Source organism: Macaca fascicularis, chromosome 11 (assembly GCF_037993035.2).
Source record: "Macaca fascicularis isolate 582-1 chromosome 11, T2T-MFA8v1.1".
NCBI classification, from domain to species: Eukaryota; Metazoa; Chordata; class Mammalia; order Primates; family Cercopithecidae; genus Macaca; species Macaca fascicularis.
The window spans coordinates 72928796-72945335 of record NC_088385.1 but is presented as its reverse complement, the minus strand read 5'-3'; the positions used below and the strand labels follow the sequence as shown (position 1 = coordinate 72945335).

At 36.2% G+C, this 16540-nt stretch overlaps 1 protein-coding gene across 2 annotated transcripts in view; it reads left to right on the top strand.

The window, feature by feature from the left end:
* TMBIM4 (transmembrane BAX inhibitor motif containing 4) overlaps nucleotides 1–13932 on the top strand; it is a 30621-nt gene extending 16689 nt beyond the window's left edge. For both annotated transcript variants that reach the window (XM_074007359.1, XM_005571461.4), the window contains 4 exons: nucleotides 2990–3023; nucleotides 4912–5029; nucleotides 12056–12101; nucleotides 12659–13932. In XM_074007359.1, coding sequence (XP_073863460.1) covers nucleotides 2990–3023; nucleotides 4912–5029; nucleotides 12056–12101; nucleotides 12659–12865 — 405 coding nt within the window. In that variant the 3' untranslated portion in view covers nucleotides 12866–13932. The remainder of the gene's footprint in view (nucleotides 1–2989; nucleotides 3024–4911; nucleotides 5030–12055; nucleotides 12102–12658) is intronic.
* The last annotated feature ends 2608 nt before the right edge of the window (nucleotides 13933–16540 follow it).

The window sequence follows — 16540 nt, the reverse complement described above, 5'->3', positions numbered from 1 at the left end:
GTTCCAGAAATGATGATATCATAGGCAATTCAGTGACAAGAGTTTGTGTTCTCCTCTCCCTCGTTTTATTACATCTCTTCTCTACCTCAGTTGTCCTTATACATTGTTTTCCCTTTTTCTGTCTTTAATTTTTATATGACCCATCGTTTGCCCCCATAGAGTCATTTAACTTTAGCTCCCACTGCCATTGCTTTAATCTCTGAGTTCAGATTCCTGGGTCAGAAAGAATCTGGTCCAGGCGTGGTGGCTCACGCCTGTGTGATCCCCACACTTTGGGAGGCCGGGGCAGGCGTATTGCTTGAGTCCAGTAGTTCGAGACCAGCCCAGGCAACATAGTGAGACCTTGTCTCTGCAAAAAATAGAAAAATAAGCCAGATGTTATGGCACATGCTTGTAGTCCCACTACTCTGGAGGCTGAGGCAGGAGGATCACTTAAACCAGGAGGTGGAGGTTGCAGCGTGTTGAGATTGTACCACTGCCCTCCAACCTCAGTGACAGAGTGAGATCCTGTCTTAAAAAGAAAGAAGGGGGGCAGGAGGGAGGGAGGAAGAAAGGAAAAGGAAGAAAGGAGAGAGAAAGAATCTGATTGGTACACTTGGTTGTTGGCACAGGTCACATTGTAGGCTGTTAGTCAGTATATGGGTTGCCAGGCCTTGGGTCAGAGCCAACTCCTGGCCTAGTCAGCTATGTCTCAAGAGAGAGGAAGTATAAAAAAAATAAGGCCATGTAGAATTCCTCTTCACATCTACATGTAGCCTCCTCTCAGAAAGACTGATTTCTATGTGGGAAGATGGTATGGGTCAACTTTTGCCCAGCAGGGAGAGGTCCCACTAGAAAAGCATCAACCAAATGCTTATAGGCAAGATAGTCACTGATTATTAAATCTGTTCATCATGCCCATAGCTAAAAATGGTTTAACAAATAAGTGTGTAAAATACATTTCCTCAAATTACTCAGGGACCTTTAACATTAGGGTTTTTTTTGGTCCTGATCCACCAAGGTAAGAAAGGAGGTGAAGCTTATCTTGCCCTAGTAGGAGTGCGTGTGTGTGTATGCATGCACATAGATAGATAGATAGACAGGCAGACAGATAGATAGTCCTTGACTTAGAATCATTCAACTTAAGATTTTTCAGTTTTATGATGGTGTCAAAGCAATATGCAACCACGAGGTTTCAGACTTTAAGCATTTGTGATTCTTTAACCAAAAACACTCTGAGCTACATTTTTGACTTAACGATATTTTCAACTCACAGTGGGGTGTATTGGCATGTAACCCCATTGTAACTTGAGGAGCACGTGTGTATATGTTTTAAAGGGGCGTTATCATGTTTTCCTAGGTCTTATCTTTACTCCTATTTATACCATCCTGTTTCCTTCAGATACTTGAATGTGTATGGGATGATTTCTTTCTTAAAATCTTGTCACAAATAGTAAGAATATAGTATAATCATGTTGCCCCCCCCCCCCCCAAAATTTCTTTTCTTTTCTTTTCTTTTTTTTTTGAGACAAGGTCTCTCTCTGTCACCCAGGCTGGAGTGCAGTGACGCAAACTTGGCTCACTGCAACCTCAGCCTCCTGGGGTTAAGCGATCCTCCCACCTCCCAGCCTCCTAAGTAGCTGGGACTACAGGCACATGTCACCATCCTTGGCTAATTTTTTTTGTACTTTTAGTAGAGACGGGGTTTTGCTGTGTCACCTAGGCTGGTCTCAAACTCCTGGACTCAAGCAATCCACCTGCCTCGGCCTCCCACAGTACTGGGATTACAGGTGTGAGCCAGCACGCCCAGCCCAGAAAAAAATTTCTATCATCTTGATACCATTTTGCTGGCACTACTAAAAGCATTAAAACGTAACAGCAGTTCCATTGCCTCCACGTCTATGTACAATTTCTAATACCATTTTTGCTCGGGTGCTGATGGTTTCTTGATATCAGGTAGGGTGGATGCTTCTACCAGGAGTATGATTATATAGCCACTGCCTTTATTTCTAGCTTTGCCTTTGTAATATGGTCTATCAGATGGTTGATAAGATCTATCTAGAGTAAGGATATAAGACAAAATAAAGATACTGTAATTAAGGGAAAACAGAGGCTAGAGGACAAGGCTTGGAATCCCCAGGTCTTATATTTAGGATATTAGTTCAGCTACTTCTGACATGGCTTAAACAGTGACAAAATAACAATGGCTTAAACAAGATAGTTTATTTCTCTTCATGTAAAAATTTGAATGACAATTTAGTGAAGGTGACAAGGGCCCACGCTTCTGCTACGGTCCAGGCATTCCTAGAGTGGTATAAGACAGATCACATGGTATAAGATAGATCACTCCTATAGCCACAAAGCATCCAGTTATTAATACAAGCAAATGAGAAGAGGAAGGGGAGAGCAAGTCTTTCTTTATTTTTAGAACACAATCCAGAAGTTGTATACCTATCTTAGTCACATTAAATTGGCTAGAGTATCCTTATGTAGTCAGACCTAACTGCAAAGGAGACTGGAAAAATGCAGTTTAATCTGAACTGCCATGTGTCCAGGTAAAAATTCTGTTATTAGGGAAGAAAGAATGAATATTGGGACACACTTTCAAGACTCCCACACCAAAGTACTACCTAAATATTTTATTCTTCCTATGTTTGTGTGAGGTATTGAGGTTTTATAAATGTGCACATAATTTGCAATTGTATTTTTATTTATATTACACAGTAAGAAAAATAGAATGTTCTATATTTACAGTCTTCCTGTTACAAATATGCGATTAGGACTTAAAGAGTCATAGTATCACAATTAGAATGTAAATGTTCTCACTCAATATATTGAGGTCTCATTTTCATTATGGTGGGTTTACTAACTGTCCCATATACTTCACAGGGCTGCTTTGAAGCTAAAATGAGATCATTCATAAGGGAACACATTAAGCTGCTAGAAATTAGAAAATGTACATGAGATAGTATACCTTTTACTGTCATTAATTTAAGTTTCTTTTCATTAGACGCTGTTGGAAGCTCTGACTGTGGCAGTTGTTGGTAAGCTGTAATTGCATTTCTATATGTTATAATAACTTTTCAGTGTAGATAAATCTTTCAGGTAAAAAGTTATTTGGGGCTAAAGTTTAACATGGAATATCATATTTCAGAAATATAGCATAGGATGAAGAATTCCTAAAGTATAAGCAAAAGTCAGATATTTATCCTTTACATATTTCAGCTGAGCTTAGAAGAAGTGGAAAAGAAAAATAAAAGGAATGGAGAGCAGTATTTCATTTGTTTACCCATTTAGAAAAATAAGACAACTATAGCTAATTTTTTCCATAATTTAAACGTATCCTCAAGTAACTGAGAACATGTGTTTTGAGCCACATACTTTCATCATATGTATGAGCTTAACTCCTTTAACTGGCCTGTGCCGAACTGTGCTTTAATATTATATCCTCATATTTTATCAAGTGGCACTACAAGAAACAGTGGTAATTTCTGCTCTGTATTTCATTTTAAATATGTGTTTGAAGGCCGTGTCTGTTATAATTACTTGATGTACCCTATATAATGCCTCAAGGAAAAAATTTCAGTAAATTAAGAATAGAAATTCTCAGTGTCTCAAAATGGTTAACCTTGAGTACCAAAAAGGTCAGAGTTAATTATTACTCTCCATAACAGCAAGTTGTTTATCCTTATAGTTAATGTATTTAACTCTTCCTATTTTGTCATTAGTTTTTTAACCTTTCTATGCCAGTTTTGTTTAAGCTATATGTTTCTGTAATCTCTTGTTAAAAGAATCTATATAAATAGTAATAAATAATAAATAGGATTGAGCTTCTTAACATAGAAAGAAAGTATTCAAATCCATCTCTCCCTTCTCCAGCCCCTATTATGTATAAAGAATGTAGGAGAGAGATTCATTTCAGGATTATTGGAACTGGGGGTAGAAAAACATAGATGAGGTAATCTGAGAACATTATTTTCCTCAGTAATTGCAATGTCTTTTCAACCTAATCGTATACTTAAGTTACTGACAAGAAGCAAAATGGATTTCATGTCTTATCTTTTCCATGTTCACCTTCCTAATCCTGTAACGGCATAAACAGAGAAATTCCAATTGTGTAGCATTTAAAGATGGAAAGAACATGAATAATCACTCTCCGAAAATTAAAAATTACTTAAATGGCTTTGGGTTCAAAGCAGTTAACCTCCAATAGGTTATAACTGCAATTTATTAAAATGTTAAGGAGCTTTATTACAATAGCCATAATCGACTGGATGGTTATTCTAAAATTACAGAAAGGAATTTGGCATATATTCAGTAAACCCCAAAATAACATACTCCAAGATAATACACATTTGGATATGCAGTTAGTGGTTGGTTTCTGTCCTCTACAGGGTAAGTGAATGGTAGGCAACCCCAGCCAGCCCTAGTATTTTTCTTTCCCAGTTTCCTTGATTTGGGCTGATAAACCAAGTATAACTAACCAGATGATTGCTGGAACTGCTGCTACTGTCCAGGAATTCCCAGCCAGGCAGGAGACCCAGAATCATCCCTATTGATATTTAAACTATAATGGACAATTACCACAGATGGTGGTAAACTGTGACTGAGACAGAGATGGGTGAGAATCACTCTGCCATACCCCTAAAACTCCAAACTGGCTACAGGCGTAATAGCTCTCCAGTAATTTCATTAACTTGATAACAGTGTGACTTCCAATTTTGTGTGAATGAATTTTTTAGAGACTGTTAATTGCATTATGGGTGTGGTTTCACTGTACCTTGTAGTCAAGGATGGATAAGAAATCTTTTCTAATTGTTTTTATTGGCATAAAGTACAGGAGAAAATGAAGCATTTCTGTAAAATGCTAGAAAAAGCTGTTTTGTATTGAGCATTTTTATATGCATGTTAATCAGTGTTTTAATTTTACAGTTACTTTCTATGATGTATATATTATTCTGCAAGCTTTCATACTGACTACTACAGTATTTTTTGGTTTGACTGTGTATACTCTACAATCTAAGAGGGATTTCAGCAAATTTGGCGCTGGGTAAGTTGTATATATTCTTGGATATAATAGATAAATGTCTTTAATTATTATAGGTGGTTTTGAGGAATGTGCTACACTGTTATCTTTGGGTACTGTCTTTTAAAATGGAGGGTAATAAGAGATCATCTCTTTGAGTACTAGGGCCAGGCCCTACTCCCAGAACATACAAAGAAATGGAAAGTTGCTTTGACTTATTTGTTTCTCTCCTACAGTGAAAGGGAAGTGAATTAAAAAAAAATAAAATCAGCTTTCCAGAGAGTTTAAGCTTGTTTGCTTTATTAACATTATGGAATTTACTGAAATTATTTCGGTCTTTGTCTTAGCATAAATGTTACCACCATCCACGTCTTTGTGGAAAAAGCACTGTAATTAGTACAGGTATTGAAAGGGTCTGCATGAACTTTAAAACCTTTTGATCCATCTAGATTATCCTGTATCCTTCCTCAAACAAATATACGGAATGATCCTTTTTATATGAGGATTATGGTACTGCATTGCCCTCACCTGGTAGGAATGCATACTCTTTTCTAAGCTCACAGTGGCTTCCTGTTGGCACATAGTCACCCAACCATTTTCTTTTTCCTGTTACAACACTATTTACAAAAGTCTGCTCTTGCTAAACTTTCTTTCCTCCCCCACCCCTTTTATTCTGGTAATCCAGAACACCAGAAGTCTCTATTGAGATCAAATATAGTTGGTCAGCCAACACTGACAATTGCGCAAGCTGCTTAAATAGTTTTATTGGAATGGAGTTTGATTTAGGGAGAGGTAACATTTTTTATTTTCTTTTCCTTCTTTGAAAGGATGTTTCATATGTATTTGTGTGGCATATATCATGAAAGATTTGTTCTACTTCCTCTTCCCAACCCAGTCTCTAACGGTTCCCTCCCTTTCATTCATTCCAGTATCATCTCTCTAAATCCTTTTCTGGTAAACCTGCCTTATATTTCAGCCTCTTCATAATAAATTTACATTGATTGATAAAAATGATATTACAATGATCATATATAGATCTGAGACCAGATATTTCTGAAGTGCATCTGTCTGTGTCTGCAGTTTCTGATAATTCTTATATTTTCTTTCTTTGTGTGTTCAGTTATTTTTGACTATGTAATTGTCCTTGAAAAATTGTTTGTTGAATTTCTTTGAAGCCTTGGTTGAAGGTGCATTTTTCCATACAGTATTTGGGTTTTCCCCTGGCATCTGGGAAAACTATTGGATTGGGTCCACTTGAAACTAAATTCATGGCTTACGATGTTTTCCCAACCACACAGGTGTTATTCAGTTAGACTAAAAATCAGCAAAGGGATAGCTTGTGGTGACAATTTTCCAGGGATGGTTCTTCTCTGCCCCCACCCCCCAATTTACTCCTGCTTAGTGCATTGATGACTTTTCTTGTCGTTGGGCAAATTCAGCTACAGTACTATGATTACTTCTTTGGGTTTCCACTTTTACCTAGATTTTGACTTGATAATTCCATTCTACCTTGACAGTTATTTGATGTTTTTAAGAAGGTATTCTTTGTTTTCTCTTTTATGCATCATTTCAGTAGTTTTTTGGGGTGGGACAGGGGCAGTAATTAGTCTGAAATAGTTCTTGTTTGCTGTAATATTGGAAACAGAACCCTTTCAAAATTGCCTCCTACCTATATTACTACAACCAGCTTCTCTATTCTCTAGTCTTACCAGTTTCCAGCCTCTTTTCCACCAAGCAGCTGGGTGGTAGGAAAATGGAAACTTGATCACAGTATACCTATTTAAAACTTTAACACTTCACTACTGCTCTTGGTATACAGCCCTGTTCTCCATTGAATCACATCTACTGCTATCAGTTACTGGATACTGCCATGTAATGACTCTCTAGCAAAATCCTAATAATAATTATACTTTGGTCAGTATACCATAGGTTCAGCTACTTAAGAGTAGCACTTTATTGCATTTTAAATAAAACTTAATGGCACTACTTACTGTGACGCCTCAAAGCCAAAGTGGTTGTGGAAGTTAAGTGCCAAAATGGCCATAAAGACTTAGGGAAAAGATTTTCTGAGAAAATATGTTCTTCAAAAAGTTTATAGGCTGTTCCTTCTGACTTATTTATGGGACACTGTAGGAACTGAAGAAATGTGTTAAATGTATGGAGGTATGGTAGTATCAGGCAATGGTGGCAGTACTTCATAGATTGACTTAAAGCAGTGATGTTTTTACACCATCATTTTCCTGTGGTAATTCTGCCACAAAAGGAATTAAATCTCAGAACTATACGTGATAACTATGGCAACTGGTTATTGGTGTGCTAGACTTGCCTTGTGCCAGCTTGTAAGAGGCATCTTGCAAGTCAGTTGTTAAACTGCTGGAAGCTTAAAATAGGCCATGAAGGATGTATGTACACCACAGAAATTAAGAAGCACTACAAATCAGGGCCCATTTTCTTTCTTAGAAAGTAAGTTTACTGGCACATCACTGTTTGTAAGTTATTTTTTATTCTGTGCTTCTTGTTGAGAGAGAAGAGGGTAGGATTCGTCAGTCCTCTAGATGGAGTTGTTAGAATAGCAACATCAGTACTATATCCATGGCATATCTTATCTATATTCTCAGAAAATTTGTTCTCTCTGATGTTTAAATATTTAATGAGATGTGAGTCAAAAGTAGAGTGAAGTAACAACTTAGGCAGAATATTTGTAGGATATGACTTTCAAATCTTTACCTGTTACAGTATCTACAGAGAATGCTGTCATAAACTGACAAGTCTTAGGCTGAATCTCTTACCAGAAACTTAATAGAGCCTGTGACCCTAAATAACCCTTTTAGTGTGTGTACATTTAGGTCGCTGGGTGGGGCATGCTGCTTAACCAGGGAGCCTAAGTGTGTCAGATTTCAACTTGGATGTTGCAGTGGAGAAAATATATCTGTTTTAATATGCATTGTCAGTAGTGTCTGATCAGGCTTAAATGTAGGATCTTGTCCAGTTAGTGAATAAGAGTAAATTAATGTCCAAAGACCTCTGGCAGCCCTATCCTAATGTCTTATTAGAAGCCTACAAGAATGGGAGAGGATTTTTCATGGGTCTCTTGTGTTTCTGAATGTCTTGGGAATGATGTGCTGACTGCCCTTTGTTCCAGACAAGGGTTTTTTTGTTCCAATAGTGAACAGCCTAGGAAGATGGTGCTCGCTAGAGCAGAGGGCAAGCATGTTTACTTTCCATTATAAAAAAGACTTGCTTCCCTAAATTCAAGGCTCCTGTCTTGTAACACAACCCACTGTGTGTGTAGGTGTCACGTGGCCCTCTTAGTATCACCTGGGCCCTGTCATAAAAATGATGATACTACTGTTATTACTGTAAACTGTTCTTTATCTCAGACCTAGGAGCTTGATGCATCCATGAAACTGTGCCAGGCTAACTTGTTAGCCTGCAAGTAGGGTAATACCTTGGATGCTTCAAGTTCTTAATATCACCTTCCCCATGCCCCATGGTACAGGAGCTTTGGAGTTTCCCTAGGGTTTAAGAATGAAAAAGCAAATCCTAAGTCCCTTTCAGTCCTGAAGGATCTATATTGTGAGGTAGCATGATACCTCATTCTCACTTAGGTATGCCACATGTATCTTGAGAAATTTTAGGGCCATTTCAGAGAGACAGCTGAGGACTAGATTCTCATCATGCCTTCAGTTCACCAAATAGCATTACAATAAATAACTGTTATTGTGAGAGAACTTATTTTGTATGAGTTCAGTCCTTTTGCATTTATTATTATTATTATTTTTTAATGGTATCTTGGTAAATGTTCTTTGTGCACTAGACAAGAATGTGTATTTTGCTGCTGCTGCTGTTGGATGACTTGATAAATGTCAATTAGGTAAAGTTGGTTAATAATGTTGTCTTCTATTTGCTTACTAATTTTCTGCCTACTTGTTTTATCAATTAATGAGAGGGATACTGAAATTTCCAGTGACAAGTAAGGATTGGTCTTTTTCTCACGTAAATTCTATAATTTTGCATCATATTATTTACATTTAGGATTGTTACGTACTGTCGGTGAGCTGACCCCTTTATCATTATGAAGTGACCTTCTTTAGCTCTAGTAATATCATTGCCCTAAAGTCTACTTTGTTATTAATATAGCAACCCCAGCTTTCTTCTTAATTTGTGTTAGCATGTTAGCATCATATATCTTTTTCTATCCTGTTATTTTTAATGTATTTGTGTCTTTATATTTAAAAGGTTTTTTTTTAGAAGTCATAGTTGGATCTTGGTTTTTAAAAATCCAATCTGACCATCTCTACTTTTAGTTAGTGTATTTAGTCCATTTACATTTATTGTGATTATTAAGGTGGTTGTGTTTATCTTGTTTATTGGCTTATTAGCTATAGTTCTTTTAATTAGAGGTTGCTCTAGGTTTTATAATATATGACCTTAAATTACTAGTCTATCCTCAAATAATATACCATTTCATGTATACTTGTATCTCCTTTTCCCTACCTTTGTGCCGTTGTTGCCATAACTTTTAGTTCTACATGTTATAAACTCCATAATATATTATTTTTGCACTAAAAATTATATTATCTTTTAAAGGGATTTTAAAAATAGAAGTCCTTTTATGTTCACCAATGTATTTGCCATTTCTACTCTTCTTCATCTCTTCATGTATCTAAATTTTCACCTAATATCATTTGACTGAGGGACTTCTTTTTAAAATTTCTTAGCATCTGTTGGTCATCTTTTGTGTCTGAAAAAAACCTTTGTCTTTATTTTTGAAAGTTATTTTTGCTGGGTATAAGATTCTAGGTTTTGGGTTTTTTTTTTCTTCCTTTCAGTATTTTAAAGATGTCATTCCACTGTCCTCTGACTTATGTAGTTTCTGACAAGAAGTCTACCATCTTTCTTATATTTATTCCTCTGTATATGTTTCCCCCACACATACATAGCTACTTTTATCATTTTTTCTTTATCACTGGTTTGCAGTAATTTGATTACAATATTCCTTGGTGTGGTTCCCTCCCCCTCCACTTTTATTCTGTTTCTTGGATCTGACAATGTAAAGTTTTCATTAAATTTGGAAAAACAAAATTGTTTAAGAGATGGGGTCTTGCTGTTGCCTAGGCTGGACTTGAACTCCTGGGCTCAAGTGATCCCTCCACCTCCTGAGTAGCTGGGATTACAGGCACACACCACTGTGCCCAGCTCAAATCTGGGAAATTTTTGGCAGTTATTTCTTCAAACATTTATCTGTCTCCCCTTCCTTCTCCTTTGCTTGAGATTCCAGTTACATCTATGTTAGACTTCTTGATGTTGTCCCCTAATTCACTGTTTTCCTGGTTTTTTTTTTTGTTTTCTTTTTCTCTCTGTGATTCATTTTGGTTAGTTTCTATTGCTGTTTTCAAATTTAGTAATCTTCTTCAGTGTCTAATCCATGAATTCCAATCAGAGTATTTTTATTTCATATATTGTATTTTTAATCAGTTAAAGTTCAGTTCAATTTATGTCTTTTGAAAAATATAGTATCTTCCATTTCTCTCCTCCTCATGATCATTCTTTCCTCGATCTCCTTGAACGAGCAAGTTATATTTTTAATATCATTCATTGTCTACTCATTCTATCATTGTGTCATTTCTGGATTTGTTTCTATTGATTGTTTCTTCTCCATGTTATGGGTCATATTTCCTTCACTCTTTTACATGCCTTTATAATTTTTTATTGGATGTTGGTCACTGTAAATTTTACATGGTTGGGTGCTGAATTTTGTTGTATTAACTTTAAATATATTTGGCTTTGTTTTCCTAGGACTAGGATGCCGTTAAGTTCCTTGGAAAGTAAACCTTTTGAGGCTCTGTTAGGGAGCTTCAGAACAGCTTTTAGCTTAGGGGCTCATTTGGCCCTAAGGGTACTGCCGAGACAGTATCCTTCAGCATACTACTCAGTGCATGTCTTAAGAGGTCTTTCTACTCCAGCTGGTGTGAATGCAAACTGTTCCCAGTCCTGTGTGAACTATGAGGATTGTTCTCCCTGCTTCTCTATGGTGGTTTTTTCTCCAGCCTTGGTTACTCACATGCATGTATTAATCAGAACGTAGCTACAGACTCTAGGGAAACCCTGTGCATACACCAGAGTGCTCACTTTCGGTGGATAGTTCTCTTCTTTCTGGTATTCTGCCCTGCAAATTCTAGCTACCTTGGATTCCCTGACCTCTGAATTCTTGTCTGCTCAACTCAAGGAGACCACAAGTGTCTGTATGGGTTCTTATCCCTACACGGTGGCCTGGAAACCCTCTGTAGCTGGGGCAAATATAGACTTCACTTTCTTTGTATCCTTTATCTCAGGAATCCCTGTCCTGTGCTGTTTGCTGTCCAGTGTCCAGGAACTGTTGTTTCATATATTTTGTCTGGTTTTATTTAAGGAACGAGGATAAATTTGGCCTCTGTAATTCCCTGTGACCTGAAGCAGCTGATATGTCCCATATTTTATAACAAATGACTGACTTTTTAGATGTCCTTTCTCATATATTTTATACTCTCTATATATAACAATTGAATTGTAACTCATAAAATTATAGCAGTGTCAGATGTGTCCATCAATTAAGTTCTATAATACATAAGAATAAAATGGAAAGTACATTGTGAACTTCAATAGATAGACATGTTCACAGAATAAGTTATTACTTGGTTTAAAAGTGCAATCATATTTTATTTGTTTATATATTTTCTAAAACTTTTTGTAGATCTCTGAATTAAAATACTTGTAATATTTCTGCTTTTATCTATATTTTATGTTCCAAAACTTCACAAATTATACTGTTAACTAGGTTTGTATACCATAAAGACAAATGTTGAATAAGTAGCTGTTCTTTCAATTTCTTTTAAAAAAAGATCCAAAATGGGCATTATATTCATTGTATGTTTACAAATTCTTACATTATAGTTATTCTTCGGCAAAAAATCCAGATAGATACTTTTTTTTTCAGAAAGTGTTGAATGGGTTTACAAAGTTTTTTTGTAAGGAACAATATTGTAAATTACTAAAATTGTATTTTTATAGGCTCTTTGCTCTTTTGTGGATATTGTGCCTGTCAGGATTCTTGAAGGTAAGTTATGTTATAATGGTTAACTTGAAATATAATTCTGGCTATGTCAATATAAATAACCTCAAAAAGCTATAAGAGATACTCTTATGATAGGACACTTAGTTATAATTATCCAGAACATTTGTATAGAGAATGATTATAGAATTATCCCTTTAGAAAATCAGGGTCTTGTTTTGGTCCTTATTATTGACAGAAAGAAAGATGAATGAATAAATGAATTAAATTACATAGAAAGAGGCCCTTGCTTACAACTGCCAAGTTCCAGTGGCACATTTAATTGTGAAAAAAGAAATATATTTTTAAATAATTTATATTTGGAATGCTATTTTTCAAAGTGGGTAATTTAGTTTAATGGAATATATCCCCTCATTCATCCTTCCATCCAACAGAGGCAACTTTGGACCTGCCTTGCCTTTTTCTGCTTTTAACATTTGTATTCAAAGTTGTACACCTTTGTCAAATGTGTAATGTAGCAGTAAATCATTAGAGGAAGTAAGTTAAGTCCTGTTAATACTGTTCTCAAATATCAACATATTTCTTTAATCTCTTCCCTATAGTTATTTTTTTATAGTGAGACAATGGAGTTGGTCTTAGCTGCTGCAGGAGCCCTTCTTTTCTGTGGATTCATCATCTATGACACACACTCACTGATGCATAAACTGTCACCTGAAGAGTACGTATTAGCTGCCATCAGCCTCTACTTGGATATCATCAATCTATTCCTGCACCTGTTACGGTTTCTGGAAGCAGTTAATAAAAAGTAATTAAAAGTATCTCAGCTCAACTGAAGAACAACAACAAAAAAATTAATTAGAAAAAAAGGATTAAAAAAGTAATCGGAAGCAGTATATAGAAACTGTTTCATTAAGTAATAAAGTTTGAAACAATGTTTAAATACTGTTACAATCTTTATTTGTATCATATGTAATTTTGAGAGTTTTAAAATCTTACTGTTCTTTATGATACCTCATTTCTAAATCCTTGATTTAGGATCTCAGTTAAGAGCTATCAAAAATTCTATTAAAAATGCTTTTCTGGCTGTGCACAGTGGCTCATGCCTTTAATCCCACCACTTTGTGAGACGAAGGCAGGTGGATCACGAGGTCAAGAGGTTGAGACCATCCTGGCCAACATGGTGAAACCCCATCTCTACTAAAAATACAAAAATTAGCTGGGTGTGGTGGCACGTGCCTGTAGTCCCAGCTACTCAAGACGCTGAGGCCAGAGAATCGCTTGAACCTCGGAGATGGAGATGGAGGTTGCGTTGAGCCAAGATCATGCCACTGCACTCCAGCCTGGCGACAAAGTGAGACTCAGTCTCAAAAAAAAAAAAAAAAAAAAGTTTTTCTTCCTAAATTAGCCATGCATAGCTGTTTGTTTGCAATTCAAAAGTAATTTTATGAGTATATAAGAATATCAGTTTACCTTTGTCTAGTGATTTTATCTAAATTTTCCCTGAATTATTAAGTAATATTGATTTGTCTGATTCTAGAGTAGTAGAGTCTTTACCATTATAAACTGTAAATCTCTCTTTGCTTGGCAATTTTCATCTAATTTAAAAGGAAAAAAATATAAAAGATAAATTCCACAGAGAATTATTCAGTATTATATTAAAATTGTATTAAAATGTTAATGACTTTTTATTTTAAATTGTACTAAAATTAAAAGTCTGCCTGAAAGTCAGATATTATGACAAAATTTGACATTAATTGTTTTTTAAAGTATAGATTTCATTTGAAATTATACAATGCTAATGTGGTTAGAGGACACCAAAGTTACTGGGTCATCAGCCATTAAGTATATCTATTTCAAAATAAAAATACTTGGGAAATATTGTCTCATGGTTTCATTTGTGTTGGTCCACACAGTGTGTCAGGTCCGTGTACCAGTAACCAATGAAACTTTGTCAAATTCCGTCACTGTACTATTTTGTTAGGCTGCCATAACAAAGTACTACAGCTTGGGTGGCTTCAACAAGAAATTTATTTTCCCACAGTTCTGGAGGCTAAAAGTCCAAGATCAAGGTGTTAGAAGGCTTGGTTTCCTTTGAGGCCTTTCTCTTTGATTTGTAGATGGCCATCTTCTCCCTGTCTTTAAATGGCCTTCCCTCTGTACTTGTCTGTGCCCAAATTTCTCCTTCTTAGGAGGATACCAGTCATACTGGATTAGGACCCACACTGAGGACCACATTTTTCCTTAATTATCTCTTTAAAAACCTATCTCCAAATACAGTCACATTCTGAAGTGCTGGGATTAGGATTTCTTCATGTGAATTTTGGGGGGACTACAACTCAGCCCATAACACCCCCTAAGTATTTCCCAGCTATTAAGGTTGAAATAAACTTGTAGTATCAATTTAACCTTGCATGATTTGTAGATGTAAATTTGACTTTATTATCATTAATTGTTGAATTATCAAGTGCATGATGCAGTGCAATCAAGTTTAACATAGCGTGGTGGGTAAAAGCATCTACATTAGAATCTTTGCAATCCAACCAGATGCTTAAGTGACACTTGGCAAATTATTTATCCTTCCTTAGGTCTTTTGCCTCATCTTCATAATGGGAATAATAATAATGGCTAGCTTATTGGGCTATTACAAGGATTAAATGAGATAGATATATAAACTAAGTGCTTAATGTCAGCTGATCGTATTAATACTATTTTCAGTTCAAAGGTGGAATGGACTGATTTGTGACTAAAGATTCTGTATAAGCAAAAGTAGATGTGATATTTTAAAAATGTAAAACAATGCCATTATTTTCACTAAATTATTTTTATTTAGAAAATATAGTTTCCATAAAAATGTTAACATAATAAATTTATCCTTTCTAAATGACTTAAATTTTCAAAAAAAATTGTTTTAATTTCTGATATGATCAATATAATAAGCGTGTAAAGGAATCCCAAGACCAAGAAGTTTAAAATCCTTTGGTATAAAAATACTACATTGTATAAATGAACCATTGGTTTATTCCTGTGTTTTGTCAATGAATTTTATGTGGTATGTAAGTCTGTGTATATGTCCCACTGTGTATAGGTATGAGTTCTTCTAGGTAGGGAATATACCTAGACCATTTTAAAGCATTGCATTAAGTAAAGGTGAAAATACGCAGACTCCAGAAATATTAATAGTAAGAAAGTGGAATTAGGGCTGGGCATGGTGGCTTACACTTGTAATCCCAGCACTTTGGGAGACCGAGGCGGGCAGATCACCTGAGGTTGGGAGTTCAAGATCAGCCTGGCTAACATGGTGAAACCCCATCTCTACTAAATATACAAAATTAGCTGGGCCTAGTGGCACACGCCTGTAATCCCAGCTACTCAGGAGGCTGAGCCAGAAGAATCGCTTAAACCCGGGAGGCAGAGGTTGCAGTGAGCCGAGATTGCACCACTGCACTCCAGCCTGGTGACAGAGTGAGATTCTGTCTCAAAAAAAATAAAAAAATAAAAAGAAATGAAGTGGAATTAGCAGGACTTGGACACAGCAACAGGTAACTCAAGTGTGCAAGGGCCAAAGGAAGAACAGATAAGAGGAGAAAAATGAGGAAACAGCAGTATCTGAGAACTTTTGTATTTCTTGAATGTAATTTGGGAAAAGAGATGCAGTAGGCCGTATACACCTGCCTTGATTTCTTCTCAGACCTAGCTTCAGTCTACTTGATGTGTTTCTAGGGATTAGTGGTCAACAGCCAGCTGCAGGCCTTTTTTTTGGAGCAGCTAGGAACTTAGATACTTTTTCCTTTTTCCTTTCATCTTTCTAGAGCTTTGTCTTGAAATCCCCATCATCTAGGGAATGGGCAACATGGGGTCACTCTCTGAATCCCAGAAGTCTTCCTGTTCCTTACTAAGTGATTGTGCAGATCAGAGATTCCATGGGAGAGGCCTGACTGCAGGGGCCCCACTGACTGTTCTGCATCATGTAGCATGCCTGTTGGATGAGAAAATCAGTCTGCTTCCTGTAAGGTATTCAGGGCCACCCACTGTGCCTCTAGTTCTATATATAGGCTTCTTCTAGCTCTGTGATGAGCCATTGTAACGTTTAGTTGGACCCTTAAGCCTTATTTGTCCATTAAGGGATAAAGTTTCCTAAAAACAGTAGTTTCCTTCATCTTTGCAAATTCAGCATAGTGCCTGTCGAGTGCATATTCAAAGGCATGAATGAAGGAATGAATTAGACTTTTAAATATACTAAGGCCACTTAAAACTCTTCTAGAATGGTTTTATATAACTGGTGAGGGGACATAAGTAAAAAGGAGTAAAAGGGTGTTTTAGCTGTTTAAAGCACTTGTAATGCTAAATCATGGCATGGTATTTTAACAACATGACATTTTCATAATAGGTAAATTATTTTTTCTGGTGCCAAGTGCCTATTCAAAAGTCTTGTCCTGGTATGTTAAACAAGATACAGTAAATATGGACTATCAGAATGTGAGCTT